Source organism: Ambystoma mexicanum, chromosome 6p (genome assembly GCF_040938575.1).
Source record: "Ambystoma mexicanum isolate Mex_15411 chromosome 6p, UKY_AmexF1_1, whole genome shotgun sequence".
In the NCBI taxonomy this organism is placed as follows: Eukaryota; Metazoa; Chordata; class Amphibia; order Caudata; family Ambystomatidae; genus Ambystoma; species Ambystoma mexicanum.
The window spans coordinates 819,128,322-819,150,482 of NC_090935.1; the positions used below are offsets into that span (position 1 = coordinate 819,128,322).

The following is a 22,161-nucleotide window of genomic DNA, read 5'->3' on the forward strand; positions in this document are numbered from 1 at the left end:
CAAACAAGGGGGTTCTGGGAGTTTCTCTACTACCGGCCTATATCCCGGGTTGGAGTCTCAACCAGAGGATATCCATCAAAGTTACAAGGGACGATGGACATCCCATGATATCAAATGTCACTTCTAATGATGACGTGCTTCATCTCATATTCCAGCAGCTCCTGCACATTTTTAAATAGTTTGCAACGCCCTTTGACCAGGTGAGACATGCAAAATATATACTTGCATTCAAATGGCTTACCTATGAAGAGTGAGGATTTGTGTGTAGGCAGGCTGTCATCAAAAAACGCTGTTCCCAGAGTGTACAACGGGGTTCCGCCTGCTCCCAGTATCAGCTGTGCCACAATAAACACATAGAGATAATTGGAGTCCGCCGATGTTGAGCTGGGGCTGCAGGTATGGGTACTAGTGTTGGTTGGAGCTGTTGCGCATATAGCTGAAAAGGAAGAAATTAATTGAAGGACATATTATATTCATTGCATAGACCTAACAATTGTGCACATACGCAGCAGCATATGGGGGGTTGTTTTGTAAAAGGTGGTGTGTTAAGTGAAGGCACAAAAGCAAGGCATAATGTTGTTACTCCTCCATTTACCAGTGCAGCTCATTTTCATCCAGTCTCAAGGATTTGTAGGTGCACCAAGTGAAGTTTGCATCTTGGCTATGCCACCCTCCTTCTGCTTGGAAGAGCACAGTGTTTTACGCCTGCATGAGACTTTAAAGCAGTTGTAAATCAAACAGATTACTATGCAATCTGCCTCACATTACCACCAGCTAATGATCTGGCGTAATACAATAGGCATCCATTATTAAAGGCCACATGCAAATCGTAATTTGGAGGTGTTTTTTATTTTTATTTTTTTACAAATCAGAGTAGACATGAAGTTGAAAGGGGATTTCCCCTGGTTTTACTCTTCATTTTCAACCTGCACTTTGTAAATGTTTTATAATGGCATGCAGGGGACCAGCAAAACAAAGGTCCAAGCATTGGTGGTCTCCTGGATGCAATTCCCAAATGCTACACACAGAGCACCACTGAGTCAGTGTAGCATGCTGTATACATTGATTCATCCTGTATCTGAGAAGTAAAAGGCCACACAATCCATTAAGGAATCGGCGTGTGTGGCAGCCACTGTCTTTGACTTCTGACATAGGGTGCTTCTGATTTTTGGGTCCAGTTTTTCCTTTTGTACACGTGGAGAAGCAGTTAATCAAACAAAGGAGCTATCATTGCCGAAGCTGCAAAGACAGAGCGGCTCATTTTGGGCCTTGCGTCCTGGAAATTACCCATTGCATTTCCAGCACGTCACATTTTGGGTCAACTTGTATGGTGTAGAGGGGGGGCGGAACACAACATACAAGTACTTGAAGTGGGGACCTGTGCAAGCCAAAGTGCAAGCTTACAGGCCCCCACTGCTGATTAACGCTGAAACTCGTAAATGAGTTATGATATGATATGATATTTTATTTCTATCTCGCTCATACACAAGTGTTTCAGAGTGTTGGGGAGAACACAACAACGATCTTACTAGGTCCAGTGACATTGAGAATGCGCAAGTGCATGGGAAAGGGCAAAAGTGGATGGAAGGGGGAGAGTGGAGAGTGCGGGGCAGAGGAGAAACAGATAATAATAATAAATAAAAATAGATAATTGAGGCAATAAACAGTGGTAGTGCAGAGAGCAAGTGGCAAGTGCTGTGTTTACGGCATTAGACTTGGTAAGTCTGATAAGTGCAGAAAAAGAAGAAAATGCAAGGGTTGGGGGACTGTATAGGTACAGATACAGACCCCAGTGCGAGGGGTGGCCAGGAGGCAGTGCAGTTGGGTGTACAGTGCCAAGAGAGCAGATCAGCAGGGGAGATTGAGTTGCCTATGGATATATTTTGTTTGCTCTTCAAACATACCTTTCAAGAAATTATCAGTTTAAGAATGCATGTGGAGTGGATGGATTTGCGGACATAACGTCCCATCACTTTACCCAACAGAATCCTGTGTCATGGCAGCCTCTGCAGGATTGCAAGGCTGCACTCTACTGCTACCTCATCCAATAGCTAGAGTGCATCCACATCCCGATTCCACCAGCCACAAAACCTGCTGCAAAGTGGCCTCAAGTCAACTTGAACAAGTGCTAAATAAAAGAAATAAAACAACTAGATGTAGTGATGTATTTGGAGGGTTTGTACTGCACCAAAATGGAGGCAGCAAAGGACACGGTTTGGCTAAGATAGTTTCTGAAGGAGATTGAAAAATGGTAAGTAAAATGCCATCCCTTCCATATCGTTTCACCGCAGATGAGCAAGTGCTGTCCGCTCGTAGCTGAACAGGAAGTTAAGCATTTGGAAACACTTTCTAAGTGACTTGCAAACATGATAAGGCAATTTCATCACTTACACAGTTGTTTTCACAGAGCTGTTGTGCTCAGAAGAAAATAGCACAGAAGCTTGCTGAGGTATGAATGTATAAACGTATGCATGTATGTTTTTATGCATGGTACAAATAAAACGAGCACCTACAGTAGCTGGAAGTCACAGAGTGCGGTACATGGAGTAAGCACCCAGTAGGTTACAGGTAGGGTTCGAGGTATCAGAGGTAGTTTCTTTTGGTAAGGAATGCAGGGGAGGGATGATCCGGAGTGGGAGAACTACTTAAGTTAGGTGGAGTAAACTGCGATTGTGAGATGTTCCTTGAAGATTGTAATCTTCAGGTCCCTTCTGAAGTGTAGGATGATAATAGAAATTAAGTCCTGTCAAACAGGTTTTTGAATGCAAAACAATTTGACCAGTGGAGTGTTGCAAAGAATCCAATCTGTAAACGGTGCTGTTCTTGCATTTACAATTGGCATTGCAGAAAGGATTTAGGGTACAATATAACTATTCAATGATGACACAAAGCTCTCTTATTTTGCTTGAATAGCAGAAGGAGGGTATAGATGCTGGCATCGTATGTTCTATGCAACATAGTCTATGGTCATGCAGTATGCGCCTGCCAACTAGCTGTATATGGGGATTCATGGGCTTGGATCCTGGAGCTTTGACTTGGCACAAAGCACTTAATGATATTCTTTGCTCAGGTAACTACAGTGCACTGAGCCCTTTGAGCTGGAGTAGGGAAACTGATGACGAGCCCTGCCTCAGATATAAATGCTGTCATGCTGATGTGGGTCGCCGTCTCACTAAACCATAATCGTGTCCCAACTAGCTGCACATGAGGCGGCGATTGAAGACTGAAGCTCTGTTTTGGCACATTTGTAAAAGCCCTTCATTTTCCTGTTTGCTCTGGTCACTGTAATGTGTGAGGCGAAGGAAATGGGAAACAAGTTTTTGGGCAGTTTGCAGTCAATGGCTTGAAAATTGACTTTGCTCAGTGTGGCGGGCCACTATGTTTGGATATTGTGCTCTTCCATCGATAATTGTGCCTGGGAGCTTGGTGCTCGGTGCTCATTTGTCTGTACCTGCACTTGCTCAAAAAGCCTTTGCAGCGTGAAGCGCATGTGAGGGAAGTGTGAGGCAAGAGTGATATCTAATCACATCTATCTACCCTGTGCAACCCAGATAGTTTTTTTTGTACTTGTGCTACATGGATTATTCTACAGCAGTCAATCATGTTTCACGCAGTTTACTTTGGGAGAAACATAGTAACTGGTGCATTGATCCAGACTTATTAACATTTTTAAAATGGATGCACACAGTCACTACTGTCACTATAAGGCTGGAGCAGGAAGGTCTGCTTGCTAAATCTTTTAGAAGCAATAGCGGATTGAAGGAGGGGTGCGTACTAACAGCCCTGCTTTATAACCTCTATGTGTCAGTCATGAATGCAGCTCTTGCGTCTTGTAGTAATTCCCCCTAAAAGTTGGGCAAGACCTCTGTCGTCTGGATCTCCTATGCAGACGACACTGTCTTGCATGACCATACTGCTCTGGGTCTTGAACGTTCTATGAAAGCATTACATATATATGCTACTAAGAATAACTTCAACATTAACCTAACAAAGACCAAGATAATGATCATGGAAAAAGGTGCGCTAAGTGTACATTTGTATGAAAGCTGAATGGTGAAGCTTTGGGAATTGTGGATACTTATATCTGGGTCTTCCCATGAAGTATTTCCCAGTCATATCTTATTATGGTAATGTTATTCCCAGGAAAGTTGTGTAAACCAAAGAGAGTGATGCCACATGAAACATGAATTATTTAGATTAACTTAATTTTAAAGGACTTCTGACAACATTAGGTAAGTAAAGAGTCAGTGTAAACTACTCATTTAGTAAACGTTATTTTCTTCTTTTAACTTGTACATGTTTTCTAAAAACAATTTGTAAACAACACTCAATAAATCTGAATGTATTCCTTAACATGCTCTAGATGTCAAAAAATGAATAATACATACATCAAAAAGGAACACAGTCAATTTAATGTACAAAAGGTGCTCTCCAGATAAAGTGTAAAGATCACATGAGCAAATGTGCATACAATTTATCAAAATCACTAAGCAAATCTAACATATTTACCTTTAAAGAGAATATGGAGAAAAACTTTTTTTTTAAAGGGTTTAAAACTTTTTTTCTCCACTATAGGGCTCAAGAATACATAAAACATTCAAGTAAATGCCAATTAAAGGCATTAAAGGGGATTATAGATATAGGCAGACCCCTCTGATTATAATTTCTATATTTCCCTTATCTATAGTTTTGACGGAAAAACATCTAGGGCCCCTGGTAGTGACTGATGCCCGTCTTCCTCAGGACTTGAAAAGTGGTGAGATGTTCCCTCCCGTTATGACACTCACCATCCGATGGTGTATCTTGATAATGCCATTTTGTTCAACTCCAAAGGCCAAACGGATAGGCTCTGCTTCATCCGTGGCCAATGTTGCAGAATTAGTCAAAGTTTTATCTTTCAAATGATTATATCCATTTATCCATATGTCGCAGCTGACGTTTGCAGTCTTGTGGCTTAACTCTTTTATTTCTTCAGTCATTGCCGCACACGGATATCTTTCTATTCTTTCATTCTTTGTAAATCCCCGGTCACTTTCAGCCGTGATCATTCCAGGTTTAGATTCCCAGGAAAGTCACCAGCAAATGACATATAATTAAAAATGTTTTGGCTAGAAAAGGAGCAAACTCTATTGAGGGTTTTTTAGAAACGTATACATTGTGTGTCATTCCAGGCATGTTATATGACCTTAAAAATCTCCCTGCTCCTTTTGTTGCATGGTTAGTTGTCATTGATGACAAGCTCCTATGATCTTTATTAGGTCTACCGTGTGGTGTCCTAGTTGAAGCATTAAGACATGAACTTGGTCTGATTTTGCTTCCTGCCCTTTGGCGAATACACAAATGTAAAATATATTCTAAGTTTCAGTGGGCCAAAAGTAAATCTGATTTGCTCTTGACGGTACAATGTTGTTACATTGTCAGTATATTTTTGCTATAAGGATTTCAATGAAAAAACTAATAAAAAAAAGTGTTGAGGTAAGGGGATGTAACTGGTAGAGGTGGTGGGGAATATGGAGTAAATAATAGGAGAGGGAGTTTTTGGGGAACCCCAAATATAAAAAAGTGATGAGTGTTCTAACACACAAAAATTCAGCAAAAAACACATTGAAAAAATAACTGGTGATGTAACAACATAGAACCCTTATGACTGATAATTGTTTACAGACTCAAGTTAATCCTGCATTCTGTGAATTGGAGTTCATGGTTAACGAACATCTTAAAATTGTTGATGTCGTTTTATTAGGTGAAAATCAAAGTTATGAATTCTATAAATTAAAATCGAATACTATTGTTTGGGATCAGGCCCAGAATATTGAGAAACGTCTGGTAAAATCGAGGTATGTTCAGTATAGTAGACAGAGTTTTTGTCCTGTTAGTGTCTGTAGCTATCTAATAAAAATGTGCAGGCTGGGACTAGGCGCTGTATATTATATCTTCGCCTACATATCCTTCCAGTATGCGAATGTGCAGGTGCTTGGAGGAATGTTCCTCGAGCAGCTAGGCTGTGTCTATTTTACGGCACTGAATTAGAAACGGCCCAACACATTCTTACTGACTGTCCTAAATTACTGGGGTAGTACTTCAAAGGGAATTGAAATGTGGTGCCTTCTCAACAATTCATAGCAACCAACCAGTTTTGGGTCTACATTTATTCAGCTAATTCCATTATTATACCAGCCACCTGTTATCATATATGGAATACATCTGTGAATCGCCTGAACGCTCAGTAAGGTGCATGGACTAATATTAAATTGTATGTGTTTAACCCTGATAGATTTTTTAATGATATAATGATTTTATTGTACACATTGTTTTATTATGAGTGTAATGAACTAAATATATTGGAGTGATATTTGTTAAATTGTGTTTAATCTTATAATTAAATCCGTTTTTTTTTAGACTGTGTTTAATAGAATTGTGCAAACGGTTATTGTTAATTTTAATTTGTTTAAATTTAATTTAATCTGTTATAGTTCACAAGGAACTTTTCACATATAAACACAAGAACACATTAAAAACATCACAATGATAAAGAAAACAAGTTAGAGCATAATTAAAAACATATAAAGAAAACACATTAACGTCAACTTCACATCACATAAACACCTTTGAACTTAAGCTCACATTACAAACCTAATAAAAGCTGTTCACGCTACCAATTAATTAAAATAATGAATACTAAATAATACATTTACCCCTGATTGACATCTTATGATCCAGATTCACAGTCATAATCACAGTCACATTCCTAACAAAGCATTAAAATCTATTTTATAAAACGTATAGCAACCAACAACAATTTTAAGGACTGATCAATGAAAATGCTTTGCTTTACCCAACCTGAGTGTACCTCCCTAAAATCCTTTAAACTGTGGGAAAAATGGGTCTGACGTTGCGATGTCAGTTCAGGGCAATCAAGCGTCTGATGATGTATAGTTTCGATCGTGTTTTCCATTATATAAAATCTACAGCACCTTAAATTGCTGGAAATGCCGCCACGGGCACCCACAATTACGTTGGTAGGAAACAAATTCAACTGAAAGTGTAGACACTGTCCACATCGATATAGCCCTGAACATTTCCTCAATTAATATGGCAATGTGTTGTAGGGTCTAACATCTGACAACAGCCCCGAAAATAAATGGTACTTCCTAACGCGGTCAATCGTCTCAATCCAGTCGGCCTCCCATACTCTTTTTTTACTCTCAGTGGGTTCGCGAAAAGCTACTCCACCAAGAAGTCAATGGCACTTAGTATTTCTAGATGCTGTTGGTGGCATTCTATATGGTCGGCCGAAGACTTTGACTCTAACTCACGCTTTAACATCACCCAACTTGATCCCTCTTCTGCCAGGTAGATCTTTCGCAGGAAGTTTAGGTGTTTCCATTTCACTAAAGCTTCCAGCGAAGTCAGACCCAATTCGTACCTTAAAACCGGCACTGGCACACTGGCTGTCAACTTTAAAATTCTCCTCCAGAATACTCCTTCAAGCTTGGCCCATTGCCTTCTGAGAGAGAAGAATGTCGTCTCAGCACTGTAAGTCATAACAGGGACCACCTTTTTACAGAAGAACTCACGTGCTGGGGTGATCGAGAAGAACCCACATTTCTTGTTTAGACAGAATGCCTGTGCAGCCAATAACGCCCACTTTTGTTTTTTTACGTCAAATCGTTGGGTTCTATTATCATTCGGGAAGATTGGGAAGCCCAGCTATACAAAATAACCCAGGTTCTCTAGGGTTTTCGCACCAATGAATCACTTGAATTTTCCTCCTGCCTTTCCGGGGACCCTCTTGCATGGTAAGGATTTTTGATTTGGGGATGCTGATCATTAAATTATTCTTTTTGGTGTACACCTCCAAGGCATTTAACTGACGCTGCAACCCAATGGGTGTGTGATCCATTAAGATCAGGTGTCGTCAGCATACAGTAAATAATTGATCATTATGGCATTTAATTTCGGAGGAAAAAATGTAGTATTCAAAAAGGCATCACCCAAATCGGACAGGAAACGAATAAATATAATCAGTGCCAAAAAGCAACCTTGCTTCAGGCATCTTGCAGAATTAATCGGAGCAGTTAATCTCCCCTCTCTTTCCAGTCGCACACACATGGTAGTATCCGTCTGTAGAGCTATCAAGATGACCAGTAGGGCAGGAGTACATCCCATTTGTCCAGTTTGGCCAATAACATGTTCCTCGGAACTGTATCAAAAGCCATGAAAAGATCTATGAAGGCAACGTAGAGAGGTTTATTTTTTGTCATTGCCCCCTTTTTTAGCAGTTCCAGCACAAAACCGTTCATCTCAGTCCCTGCTCCCCAAGAAAACCCTGTTTGGAAAAGACCCATCCTTCTGTTCTCTTTAGGCCAGTTTCATAGGTCTTTTAAAACTAGGCCTGTGAATATCTTGGCTGGGCAGTCCAAGAGGGATATGAGCCTGTAATTGGAAGTGCTCAAACGGAAGCCCTTTTTAATTATTGGGACAACAATTGCTGTTAGTCAAGACCCTGGCACAGCTTTCTCCCCAAGTATAGCCCTGAACAAACTGTCTAGGGCACCTTCCCGCATTTCTGGATTGTTTTTAAGAACACAAACCACCAGGCCATATGGCCCCGCAGCCATAGATGTTTTACTCCTGGAGATCAATTGAAGCAGATCTTCGGAGTCCCATGTTCACCCCCACTCTATCGTTCTTCTCATGACTCCAATCCACTCCTGCTCAATGTCACTCTTTGATTTATAGATCTCAGTGAAATAGGTCTTCTATGATTCCTCAGATATCAGGTTGTTTGGCACCCTGTTTGGACCTTTTCGTTATCTTTAATTAAATTCCAGAAGCTATGCGAGTTGTTGCTTGCCATGACCTCCAGCATTGAACGAGCGTCCCTCAGGATCCTCTGGTGGCAGTAATGTCATAGCAAAGCCTTATAAACTGCCTTCAAATGCTTCCTGCCCATATGATCCTATTTGCTGGTCTCCATGAGGGAACCCCATAGTTCTCTCTTTTTAAGGAAGATAACCCAGTCAAATTTATATCTATGTATCATTTTACTTGATTTCCTTATTGGCAGTCGGTTATAAATCAGTTCCCAAATTTCTCGAACACTGTTTCCATTGAACCCTAGTTCAAAGTAGATGTTACATTTTCCAGAGGCCAAGATGCTGTTAAAAGCTCTCATTTTATGCTTGTTCCAACTTCTTTTGTTTCCCCCATATTTACAGTCGAAGGCATAGCCTCTTGGGTTCTGCTTTCTAGAGGGCAGTTCCCAAGCAAATCTCAGTGGCAGAAGGTCGCTCACCGAGGTTTCCACCATGGACAGTATCTCAATCTCGGGGAAAATATCTGCTGTAACATAAACATAATCAAATAAATTGGTTTGGGCACACCTCGCCTAAGTGTGCTGTGGCACTTCATCACCCTTGATATTCCCATTGAGTATTAATAGCCCCCATTCTGCCATAAATTTCCCCCATACCTGCCTCCTTACCTGACTTGTCTTTACAGGCCTGGAGGTGCTTTTACCCACTGGCCACTCCAAACTAATGTTCACATCTCCACATATTTTGGTAGAGTATAGACCTTTACCAACTCCAGTAAACAAGATCACTTCGACAGAGTCCAGCAGGTCTTGTTGTAAGATTGTTGCATTGTTCCAGTAAATGTTGGGTGTCGGTTCTACCCAGGAAAGATTCTTTATTCCAAATGAGTTCAATTCCCTGGACATAGGGATTGGGATTAGCAAAGTTCTCTACATCCGCCCAAATCTTCTTTGATGTGCCTGTCAGCAAACCAGCCACAGGGTGCCCCTTGTCACCTCTAATGGCTGGTGTAAGAAAAACAAACTACCCGTCGATGACAGGAGCCAGTCAGCCAGCACTCTTGTAGGGAGAACAAATCAAAATTAAAAAGATTCACACTATGCAGCTGAAACAGATGTGAAAATCCCCTACAGTTCCAAGAAATCAAGGAAACCTGTGTATGGATACCATGCGTGAGGCCCTCTTCAGATTGGGCCACTAAGGTTATTGTTAACTAGATGCATGTAATAAATATGTGCAATTCCCGTGAGGAGAAGACACTATCTTGCTGCTGCTGCTGTATTTTGTCAACGTGCGCTGGGAGTTCTAAGAACTCGCGCATTTCGCATTTCCATCTCGCCTGCTCGCTCGCTTCCAGCAGGAGGCGGAGCGCTGTGCCGTCACGTGACTGATCACCTGACCTATCCAGGCACATAAAACAGAGCTCAGCACAGCCAAGCGGCGTGTGCAATTCCCGTGAGGAGAAGACACTTTCTTGCTGCTGCTGCTGTATTTTGTCAACGTGCGCTGGGAGTTCTAAGAACTCGCGCATTTCGCATTTCCATCTCGCCTGCTCGCACGCTTCCAGGAGGAGGCGGAGCGCTGTGCCGTCACGTGACTGATCACCTGACCTATCCAGGCACATAAAACAGAGCTCAGCACACCCTTGCGGCGTTAAGCCCGACAGGCGTAAAGGCCAACGGCTGTTGAGCGGCTGTTTGGCGCTGGTGGCGCGATTATCAGGGAGACTGCGGAGGAACTACCTCTTTGATCCTTTCTGAGCGCCCACTCCCTCTGTGCAGTGCGCACAGGCCACATATTGAGTACTTTAGGTTGTTCCAGCTAGTCTGCCTACGGCTAGCATTATTGTACTCTCTGCAATGACTGCCCAATCAGGCCAGGGAGGCCCCCAAACAAGGAGGAAAACGATTCAACAACGACGGATGCAGAATCCGTGGACAGCCTTTAAGGCAGACGCGGCTTCAGACACTTCAAAGGTAAGCACTGCTTCACGAAAACACGCGTCTAAAGCGCAACCTGAAACGGTTGATTTAACAGGAACAAAGCAATCACTGTTAATTGCTGTGTCCCCTTCCGACCCCTCTATGACTTCTCCCTCGCACGATAAATCCCTTGATGCCCCAACAACGAACACAACGTGCGCAGCAGGCAGCAAAGAGGTGTCAGAACGAGTAACAAATGACTGTCGTTTGTCACCAGGAAATTCCGAAAATCCTCTTACCCTGACAAGTTTTGCTCAAGCTAATCCTACTGCTCCTGTGCCACCTCCTGCGCTGCCCATATCGCCACTACAAACCATTGGTAATCAGATAGCTGACAGAGGCGCACACACTACGTCTGACGCCATCCTAAAGGGGGCAGTGGGAGCTGCGGGGTCTGAGGGATCTGTGCCGGCACTCACGCCTGGGGACGGCGAAACAAATGATTCATTAGAGAAGGCTGTTCCACACATAAATGTACCTCAACAAAGGCCACTACTAACTCTTGACAACTTACTTCCGATTGGCCTAAACTTGTCAAGAACATTTTCATTCAACAACACATCTCAAGCCACGCCTAACCAGATCACCTCAGAAACAGCTGATGAATTTTTTTCCCCTTTTGAACTTACGGATGCAGAACTAATGGAAGCCTCACAAGATGAGGAGGGAAACGGGCGCCTACTTGAATCTGATGAAATAATATTAACTACACAGACCTTAGACACAGACCACGCAACTGTAAGAACCATTCCGGCAACTGTTGACACACCGCGGAGAGCTCCTCGGTTTCCACAATCCAAGGAATATACGACGTCTAATACCATTCAGTCTCTCCATGGCTACACAACTGCAAAAGGCAGTCAGCAACATAGATTCCAACGATATAGTCGCAATCACATCGACCATGCTGATCTCCATCATAGATTGTGTGACAACATGGGACACATGCAGATGGGGAACTTCAACAAAATTTGTTCGCCAATACGTGACAAACGAAATGGCGGTGGTACAGGAGAAAGTACCTCAAGTACACCTCACTTCAAGCCAAGAGGTCCAACATTTAACATGGACCCCTCCAGTTAATTCGAGAAATGAGAACTTAAAGTCTACAACATTACAACCTTCTCAGGAATTACCTATTACCACGGCCGCTACCTCGACGCTGGCAAAAGATCCCAATTTGGAGAATTCAAACAGTTCACATTTAAGTCTGTCAGACAAAACCAGCACTGAGTCAAAACCAAGTTTGTCCTCAGCAGCTGCAATGCAGATCTACAATAATGTTCTAGCAGCCTCGTCTGCGGCACTCCTTCCGTTTTTGAAAATGTATGAGTCACTCCACGAGGCCTACAAAGACCAGACGTCACTCATAATAACTCTAAAAGAAAAAATGGATAAATTCGACTCTGTGACACACTTCCTGCAACTACGGTCGACACAAGAAGCAGAACAAACATTAAGATGGCAAGAGCGCCTAAGTGACCTCGCAGCGCGTCACCACTGCCAGAATGACTCTTTAGCCGACGGTTTGCTTGAAGCCGTAAAATGGATGAGACATTCAGCCATGATGAACCCAAGCATCGAAACTACAAAGCTTCAAGTGCCCTCACGATCGAGCAAAGATCCTCACAACCAGCAAGTTCAAACACAGAATACAAATGCAAATGTTTTAATTTCGAACAACACTGATGCAGCTAGTGAATCTTCAACTACGACCGGCCAGCAAGAAGTTAGAGTCCAGGTCGCGCAACCCCCCCGAGTGTGGTTCTGTGTCTTTTCCGAACGAACAAGCAATCTGTTTCAATCCAAAACTGACTTCCAAAATATCTACAGCCTCATTTGGAATCTTCGAAGGTCCGGCAAAATCACTAAAGGTTTCCACGAGGCAAGTTCAAACAACCCAGAAACCGAAAAGCAGGCAGTCAGAGCCTGGGAAAAAATTGCCAGACCCTGAAAAACATGTACAGCATTCAAAGTCACAGAAATTCATCAGAAACGTAACACACGACTGTAGAGTTGGCTTATTCGAAAGAGCTGAACAGCCAAAAATTGATGACCAAAAAATTGTTCAGGAAGTCACAAACCACAGTAGAGGAGGCCGTCATGTCTCTCCGACAAGCAAGAGACAAAGAGTTGACGCAGACCGTGAAAGTCCCATGAGCAAGTCACCGGGATCAGCAATCGATATATCCAACTTTTCTACGTACTCTGATGAAGGCACAGCCGACCGTTCAATCGTCCCTTCCAATATGGCCACCGATGACATCCAACATGAATCCTCGCATAGGCTAAATCCAAGAGCGGGACAGGAGGCAACCTATGATAATAGGTGGACAAAGCCTGAGGACTGTCTAAATCTGCCTATATGCCTTAACCCAAAAAATCCCCGACAGCATGAAAAAAAGCAGGTCCGATACTCATCAAAAGCATCCACATCTTCGAGATCTGGAGCTAGCTCGCTAATCTGCAAATTGAAACTACAAAATCTACATCGAGAAGACCATGATTTGAACCTGAACCGCAAAAACGTACTGAAACTATTTTCTTGCATTCCATCCCTCAGAACGATTTTGTCGGAGGACATTCAAATAGTTGAGTATGCTTCTGAAAAGTGTTGTGACCAGGTACTGCTACACATTTCCTCAGGATCAGTTCGAAATACAATTCTGAATGCACTAGAGGAATTGTTAACATTTGGATTCGACATATCGGTGGAACTGACGAGCTCCAGGTCCGACATCGAAATGTCCAATACAAAAGACACCTTTCAAGGGACCCAAGAACAACGACGTGCTGAGCTTCGTAGAGAAATGGCAATCTCAGTAACCTCATGCACAAATCTTAATCATCCAGTGAAAAATGGCAGCCACACTAACATCTCTGGTCGACGTTAGCCATCAATCAGCAGTAAAAAGTGTACTCGTGAATTTATTTCATGGAATACTAGAGGATTCACTCACCTATTCAACAAATTTGAGGCTGACCTGGAAAGGGTCTTTGTCATTTGTCTTCAGGAGACATGGTTGTGCGAGCCACCATCGAGGGACGGATTCCAGACTCTATTAAATCCTGCAATCAAAAATGTAAAGGGGCGACCCTCTTCTGGTTTGGTCATTATGATCAAAATAAACACCAGGTGGCGCCTTGTTGATTCCTCCAGTCCTAATCCGTTCGTACAAAGTGCACTGCTCCAAACTACAGACGAAGACAAAGAAACAAGGAAACACCTGCTTATTATAAATAGTTACTGGAATCCGGCAAAAATAAGCACCAAAAAATTCATAGACTCAATAACAACCTGCATTGATCAGACATTGCTAAACTACAAGAATCTATCAATAATCTGTGCAGGCGACTTAAACTGCTCCTGGTTCAAATTCGACCATGCAACCAAGCAGTTCAAATTATCATCATACGATGAAGTAAAAAGTCGGGAGTCCAAATGGAGGCAGGCGCTATGCAATAGAAATTGCAATATGGTAAATGGACAAGTTCCGGGCGACAAACCACCCCAAAAAACCTGGTCATCCCCATACGCCCAATCAATAATTGATTACTTTTGGGTATCAAAAAGTTTCTTTGAAAGTGACATAAGACTATCAATAAGCTCAATGTCAAGTAGTGATCACAATCTGCTTCGGTTGGCCTGTATGGTAGAATGGACGATTGAGCAAAGAAAATACGATCTCGTAATTTCCGTAAACAGTGGCGGAAACCGGCTGAAGATGGATAGACCAACGATAGAGAAAATAAGCCAGAAATTACGGCGGACCTCTGAACAGTCTGTAAACTACGCACCGTTACTATTTGATTTCATCACAGTCAAATCCGCTGATCGTACAATGGGCTCCAAACATAAACACCTCTCATCTTCAATCCTGACACAAGCAAAACAAGTTATGAGACGAGATATAAGAACCTTAAAGAAGTCCCACAAATCGGACAGCGACACAAATGCAATCAACAACGCCATACGCATACGTCGCCAAAAATACCGTAACTGGTTAAAATCGCAAAAATCGATAATTGAGCAAGATCAAGCTGAGTACCTGATGAGGCATTTAGTCCAAAAGAATTCCCGAGAAATCTGGGCAATTTTGAACGCAGGAAACTCGAAGCACCAGTCACTACCATCGAACGAGATTGATGCCGACTCATGGGAACAGCATTATGGCAACATCTTTTGTAAAACAGCTAATGAGGACGCTAGAAAACCTGCACAAGAGACATTATCTTGGGAACCTCGAATAACAGGACCAGACATAAGACTCGCCATACGATCCCTGAAAAATTCCCACGCAGCAGGCCCAGATTTAATATCAAACATGATGTTGAAAAAGAACGAGGAGCAATGGGCAATCTTCATCGAACTATTGTTCGCCCGTGTGCTTACATCAGCAACGATACCTGACTCCTGGCGGGACGCAATCATAGTGCCAATCTACAAAAAGGGCAATCGGGCAGATCCAATCAACTATCGCCCGATTGCCCTGCTGGACACTATAGGTAAAATCTTTGCATCTTTTTTACGTCAAAGGCTGGCTGCGTGGTCTATGTCAGAACAAATCCCTGATATCCGGCAAACAGGTTTTACCAAAGGCGTGGGGGTGGAGGTGAACCTGTTGCTCCTAAACATTCTCAAATTAAAAAGCCAAAAGGCAAAGACGAGACTATTTCTCGCCTTCATAGATCTGAGGGGTGCTTTCGACAGTGTAAACCGAAACAAACTGTGGCAAAAACTGGCAAATTGGAACTGTCCAAGAAACCTCATCGAGCCAATTAGAGCACTATATACGCAAACCACCGTCAGCATAAGACTAAACAACGAAGGCACCCTATCCAAGCGGATACCAACCAGCATAGGTGTGAAACAGGGATGCCCATTAGCTACTGAACTCTTTAAATTATTTATTTCTGACATCCCTGCTCATCGCAAAGATGTGCGATGTTTTCCACCAAAACTGAATAACATCGAAGTAGGATGCATAATATATGCTGATGATGTGGTTTTACTGGACAGAACCGAGATAGGCTTGCAACGCCAATTAACAAACCTTCATGACTACCTGCACAAAAATGACCTGGAGCTAAATATTGAAAAAACTAAGATCATTATTATTAGCCAAAATCGTCCGAAAAGACAAAAAACCTTCAAGTGGAAAATCAATGACATCTGTCTTGAAACAGTCAATTCAATCAGATATTTGGGAATCATCTTTAACAACTCAGTCCATGAACATCACTGGAAGGTTGACATGGTCAATCGTATGACTCAATTTGGCATTCAGGGACAGTTGCTGAACAAAACATTTGGCAAGTTCACTTTAACACCGGTCTTGATTTTCTATACCCAAAAGGTAGTTCCAGCAATCACCTTTGGATCAGAATCCGGTTGGAACATAGATGTCTCGTTTTGGCAAAAATTGGAAGGAATCTTCTGGCGGCGTGTTCTGAAGCTTCCAACCTACATATCAATGACCCAAATCAGATACAAACTTTCACTGAATTCTCTACATTCGCATGTAATGTGGAAGTCCTTAACAGTAATGCGAAAGATGAATTTGTCTCCGACAGCCCCTGCATTCCAAATTTTCTCTACGACAAGTAACACAGGGAATTCGAAACTTCTCGATGAGTGGAAGCAAATCATGCTGAGAATCTTAGCCACTGCTGATCTCAACCTGAACGATCTACTAGAGAGACCACAACTAGCAAAAAAAAAGTTCGAACAATGGTGCTGGATTTCGAACAATGATTCACGTCTCTTGAAACCGACCACCTTAGACGCTGGAGTTGGGGCACTTAAGCTAAATGTTACAAGCAACTACCTAAAACACTGCCCGTCTCGACATCATCGTGAGCAGTTCCTAAGGTTTCGTTTAAATGCCATAAAAACGAAATAAATGATGTGGAGTCGTCACTTTAAAGAAGTGAGTAACAATATATGTCGTTTCTGTCACTGTGAAACCGAAACTTCTGAACATCTCCTCACTAGATGCAAAGATACCACCGCCAAACGGATGACGCATCTGGGAGACTTCATTCCTGTGGACTGTATTAGTCGAGATTGGTGGTCATATGCGGCAGCCGGACACTGTATAAAATTAAGCTGTGCCGTAGTTGACTACTTGGACTCTCTACGTCTCGACACAAACTTTATTTGAAACAACGTTTCATCCAGGATTTTCAGAAATGGCTCGAGCGGACGGTAATAGTCTGATGGACCTTTGCTTGTTTTGGAGAAGTCTTCTTCTCTTTTTCTTCTTCTTCCTTCTTTTTGGATACATAGGACCACATTGTAATAAAAGTCTGATGTCACAATGCTTGCATTGAGACATATCAGACTGGTGTTTCAATAAAAAAAAAAAAAAAATAATAATAATAAATATATATTTCTTTTAAGTAAGGTGTGTTTTGAGCCGGAGTGGAGAACTTGTAGATGGTCCATGTTGCACAAGATAACTGCTGTGGTTGCTCAGACACATCATGCTTTCTCACTGCACTATGCCTGTCTCCCTGCTTGCTGCCCATTTCGATTGAGGTGCTTGGATTCTGAAACTCTGACTAGCACAACACACAAATCTCTTTATTTTACTGTTTATTCCAGTGACTGCAGGGTTTGGTGCCCTTTGAGCAGAGTTGTGAACTTGTTGATGGCCTCAAACACATACAACAATGGCCATGGTTGTGCTGCATCAACAGCATGACAGCAACACACCTGATGCATGTAACGTACATCACCACTGTGCTTACAGCAAGAGGGCTGAGAGGTAGAAGCTCAGTATGAGTTTTTCAGAAGCTCGCCAGTTGTCCTAAGACAAATGGTGGGGTGTGGTGGGTTATGTGGGAAGGGAACAGTTTCTAATGTCAAACTGAGAAGTTATGAGTGTTTCCTTAACCCTCTCATTGCCAGGAAAAGTAGGATGCAAATACAAGCCATAGCGGAGTGAAAGGCCTAAAGGGTTTGACAATGAATGAGAGCAGATCATGTCAAAAGTCCCAACATTACGTTCAGTAGACAGATCATATCTGGTGGATCATAACTAACATGAAGAGAGTGTTATATCCTCTGCCCCTGTTAAGCAGAAGTCATCACCACAGAAATGTCCAATTTTGGATTTCAACAAAGATGGAGGACCATTGGATACAAGTAATCTGTTGCTTACCAAATCACCACCCTACTATCCAAATCCACATCTACCAAAGTATGTAACTCCTGCATGAACTACCTCCACTCTAAAATACATAACATCAGAAAAGTCCTCCCCCTGTAGTGTCACTCCCACCGCCTACTGCAAAACTTTCCATCACATGAGACATATTCAAACCCATTGGCAGTGACACCCTCAGTACCCTCACAGCAAAAACAAAAAACGAGCACACTTACGGCATGGTGCTTTCTTTGAGCGGTCAGTAATGTGAGGTGGATAACTGCTTCTGATTTTCTCAGTGTTAGATATTTTATTGACAACGAAAAAGTTCAAATAAATCCTAACTAAACCAACTCTCTCAGGGAGCTCCCTATCTAATCTAAGCTCCAAAGAAAACATTCAAATAAATAATAAACAACATTTATGAGTGACTACCAAACAACCAGTGATCTGGATGACCTTCACCCATCACGTGTAGAGCCTCCCCCAGGATTGTTCAAAGTCAATTTCTCCCAAAGTTCAGAAAACGAAAAGTAAAGTTTTGTAAGTTCCAAATGAAATAAAAGTTCATCAAACAAACATCCACTGGTAACAATCCTGCTTTCTGTTGAAATGTTCCCTTCCAATTCCAGCTAAGAAAACAGTACCAATGGAAATCCTAGATATCCTCTTTTCAAGATCGTGTTTCCACAGTTCAAAGAAAAAAGGAACAATTTCTGCTTCAACAACTTTCCAAGTATTTATAACCTCTGTAGTATCTTTGGTATAATTGTCAGGATGTTTCTTCTTAGGGTGTTTCTTTCCTCTTGACAACCCCCTTGTCGGAACAGACTCCTTTGTTCCACAGTATGCTGCTACATCAACTACCTTTAGTACATTCGCTGACAGTGTTATACACAGCCACAGTTCTGGTAGTTCTGCTTCGACTTTGGTACGATTTTAAAGACAAAACTCTTTGACCTCCACGGGTAGGCAAGGAACTCTTCTTTCCTATGCTATAAGAAAAGGGCAGCCTCTTTGCCTCTTCTCTCTGTCTTATTATTGCCACCAATAAAACCTGCCTCTGCTTCCAGAGTGCTTTTCTCTCAGTTTCACCAGACTAAGCATTACAGATTGTTGACTTAATCTTCTTCACCAAGCTCCCTTTACCAGCTTTATTCACACCTTCTTGGTTCCAGTAGCTACCCTGAAGATGCATTGCCACACTTCCAGCTTTAGATTACAATGCCACACTTGTATCAGAGGACACTGGACCTTTAATAACTTTAGCAACTTCAGAATGCAGGTGGTTATATTTCAATAGAGCGGCTAGTTTCACTATAAAAAGGATTCACCAACTGGCTTGGGTAATGCTTGTTCTTCTCTTCAGTTCAACAACTTCTACATTAACAAAATACATGTTCTCAATGTTACAAAGTTCAAATTTCAAAAGGGAAACAGATTTAGGTACAAGCAACCACTCTTTGATGAAGATGTTTAACTTTAAAGAACTGTAAGGAATTGTATTCCCTTTTATTAACACAGAGTTATACTTTGACTCTGGTCGGGAACCACAATTGTTCACACGCAACCTTTCTTTGATAGAATATCCCTTTTAACAATGTGTGAAAAGTCAACTTTAAGTTTCCGAGTGATTTGGAAAAGCGTTCCCCTTCATAATTGGAGACACGCAACCACTCTGGTAAAGTTAAACAGTTCAACAATGGGAAATTAAAAAGCTTTTCATCATACACAAGCACTCTGACGTGCATTAGAAATGAGCATGATTCATTTCCATTGTTAGCAGGACTCTTCACAACGACAAACAACTTCTACTCGTTCCCACTCTTATGCAAGTTAATATTGAGCTGTTAACAGTTACCGGCAAAGTTTTAAAAGTGAACCTGAACACTGAGCTGAACGGCTTCACTCAGTGGCTCCAGGAACACTGCGGTTGCGAGCTGCTTCCACTTCCCACTTCTCCTTCTGCTACTAATTTAGGCACTCTTGGGACCCACATCCCTCTGCATCTTGGGTATTTCTGGTCTGGCCTGGCATACTTCTGTACATGGGCCTTGGGTTGCAGCACGATCACAGCTCTGCAATTACAGCCATAAGGCGCACCTGGGAAGACCTTCAATCTGGGCATGTCTCTCTCAGTGCAGCTACGGCAAGGCAGGGTTTGTGAACATAGGAACAACTCAGAACTTGCAGGTGAAATCTGGTTTTCTCTTGTCCCGGCATCCCTTAAGTGAACACACTTCCTTATTAACTGCCAGCTTTGTGCTTTTCTCCTTCTGCTACTACTACCTGCCTTCCAGCTACTGCTCGAGCTCCTTCCCCAGCTCCTTCTTTCTTCCCCTTTCTCCTGCAGCCTTTTATACCTCTCAGGTGGGGCAATTGATTTCAGGTGCAGGCCCTTAATGTTAACTGCCTGACCCTGGTAAAGGCTATTAAGCCTACTTATCTGTCCTTCACTTCTACATGCCTCTTCAGCCCCCTTCTTTGTCCCAGTTTCCATGGGATTCTGGGACATGTAGTTCACTTTAGTGAAATTAGGTTTTCCCACTTCTTTTATGCTTTTAAGGGTAGATTTAATTCCCTTAGTATTTTCAAAAAAATATTGTAGGTTTCAACCATATTAAAGAAAGATGACAGAGATTCCTTGTATTATACCTTTGGTATTGAGGAGGGCATTTGATTTTAGGGCTAAAAAAGATTTGCTCTTCTGGTGTAATATGCTGTGGACCTGCAACCTTATGATTTACCATCTCCATTTTACCAGGAGGTTGAGAGATGTTAAAATGACAATAGGTCATAACCTCTTCTGGCATACTGGTAAGAATATCCCCTTTAGAGAAGAAATACAGTGGGCCTGATTCACAGAGGGTTTTCTTCTGGGATTGTGCTGTTATAAAACCCTTCTGTGAATCAGGCCCTGTGTCTCATCCCATAGATTCTCCTCACTACCCTTGGCCCTATCTCCACCCAGGTTCCTCCGGCAGTAGATCAGCAAGTGTCTTCCCTCCCCTGGCCACCTGGGAGGAGACTTTAGGCAGGTTTTGATGAGGGATCCACAGGATTCTTCACATTGCCCACCCTAAGCCGCATTCAACTACATCACCCACCTGGAACCACAATGACTCAACATCATCAACCCCTGTCTCGCAGTTGGTACAATCCCCTCTGCAATCAAAACTGGACACATCTCATCCCTACTCAAGAAACCACCCCTTGGTCCCACACTCTGTGAAAACTACATTCCTGTCACTTTCCTATCACACTTTGCCAGAACCAAGGGACGCAGCGTTACAAGTCTGCTTCAACAACACATCACCAAAAAAAAAACATCCTCAAGCCCTTCCAATTTGGTTTTTGAAGCCTCTACACTTCAAATGTTGGATGCTCTTTACAACATCACTGACAAAAAATGCACAGCCCTCTCCTCAGCATTTGACCACACCATTCTCCTAACCATCCTATCCCAAAGGATGAAACTCTCCAGCACTGTTTTGGACTGGCTTACTTTGCCTCCATGCCCCCTATCGATCTGACCCCACCACAGTCATGCACAGGGTTCCACAAGGATCCTCCCAGTCTTCACTCCTTTTCCAGTATGACAGACCTGTTACACCCACACTGTCCATTTCACCAATATGCAGACTACACACAAATATACTTCCAAATCTCCTCCCCTAACAAATGCACACCCTCAAATACTGTCTCTCCACCTTCACCATCGGGATGGCCACTCACTTCCTCAAACTCAACCCTTCCAAAATGGAATATCTCCTACCTGCCCCCCAGAGTAGTCATTCAGACCAATTGTGTGAGCAATCAGTTGTTTTGATGATTAGCAGACATAAATGTGAGGAATGATAAGTAGTGGCAAATTCACACATGACCAATTCAATAAATGTAAATAAAAGTAACTTGAAAAAGAGCAATCAGGACAGGAAAGGGAATAAGATTAAGGCAATTAAAAAGCAGGTTTGGGTGGACAGTATATAACTGGTAATGCTGCTAAAGACAGCTACATGACCCATTGATCTGCAGCTAATGTTAGGGTAGAAGATAGGAATGTGGCAATAGGAACGAGACAGCAGGCCAATACCGCCCCAGGTACTGCCCCCGGGACCCGTAGATACTTAATGAGGCCCCAGGGGCATTACCGTGTGCGGTATTGGCCCGCTGTCGAGGGGCTTATAGCCATTAGTACCCCGGCCCGTT

General features: G+C 42.5%; 1 protein-coding gene across 1 annotated transcript in view; it reads right to left on the bottom strand.

Annotated features, from left to right (window-relative positions):
* SLCO4C1 (solute carrier organic anion transporter family member 4C1) overlaps window positions 1-22,161 on the bottom strand; it is an 812,270-nt gene that overhangs the window by 637,168 nt on the left and 152,941 nt on the right. The window contains exon 3 of the mRNA XM_069625459.1: window positions 242-436. Coding sequence (XP_069481560.1) covers window positions 242-436 — 195 coding nt within the window. The remainder of the gene's footprint in view (window positions 1-241; window positions 437-22,161) is intronic.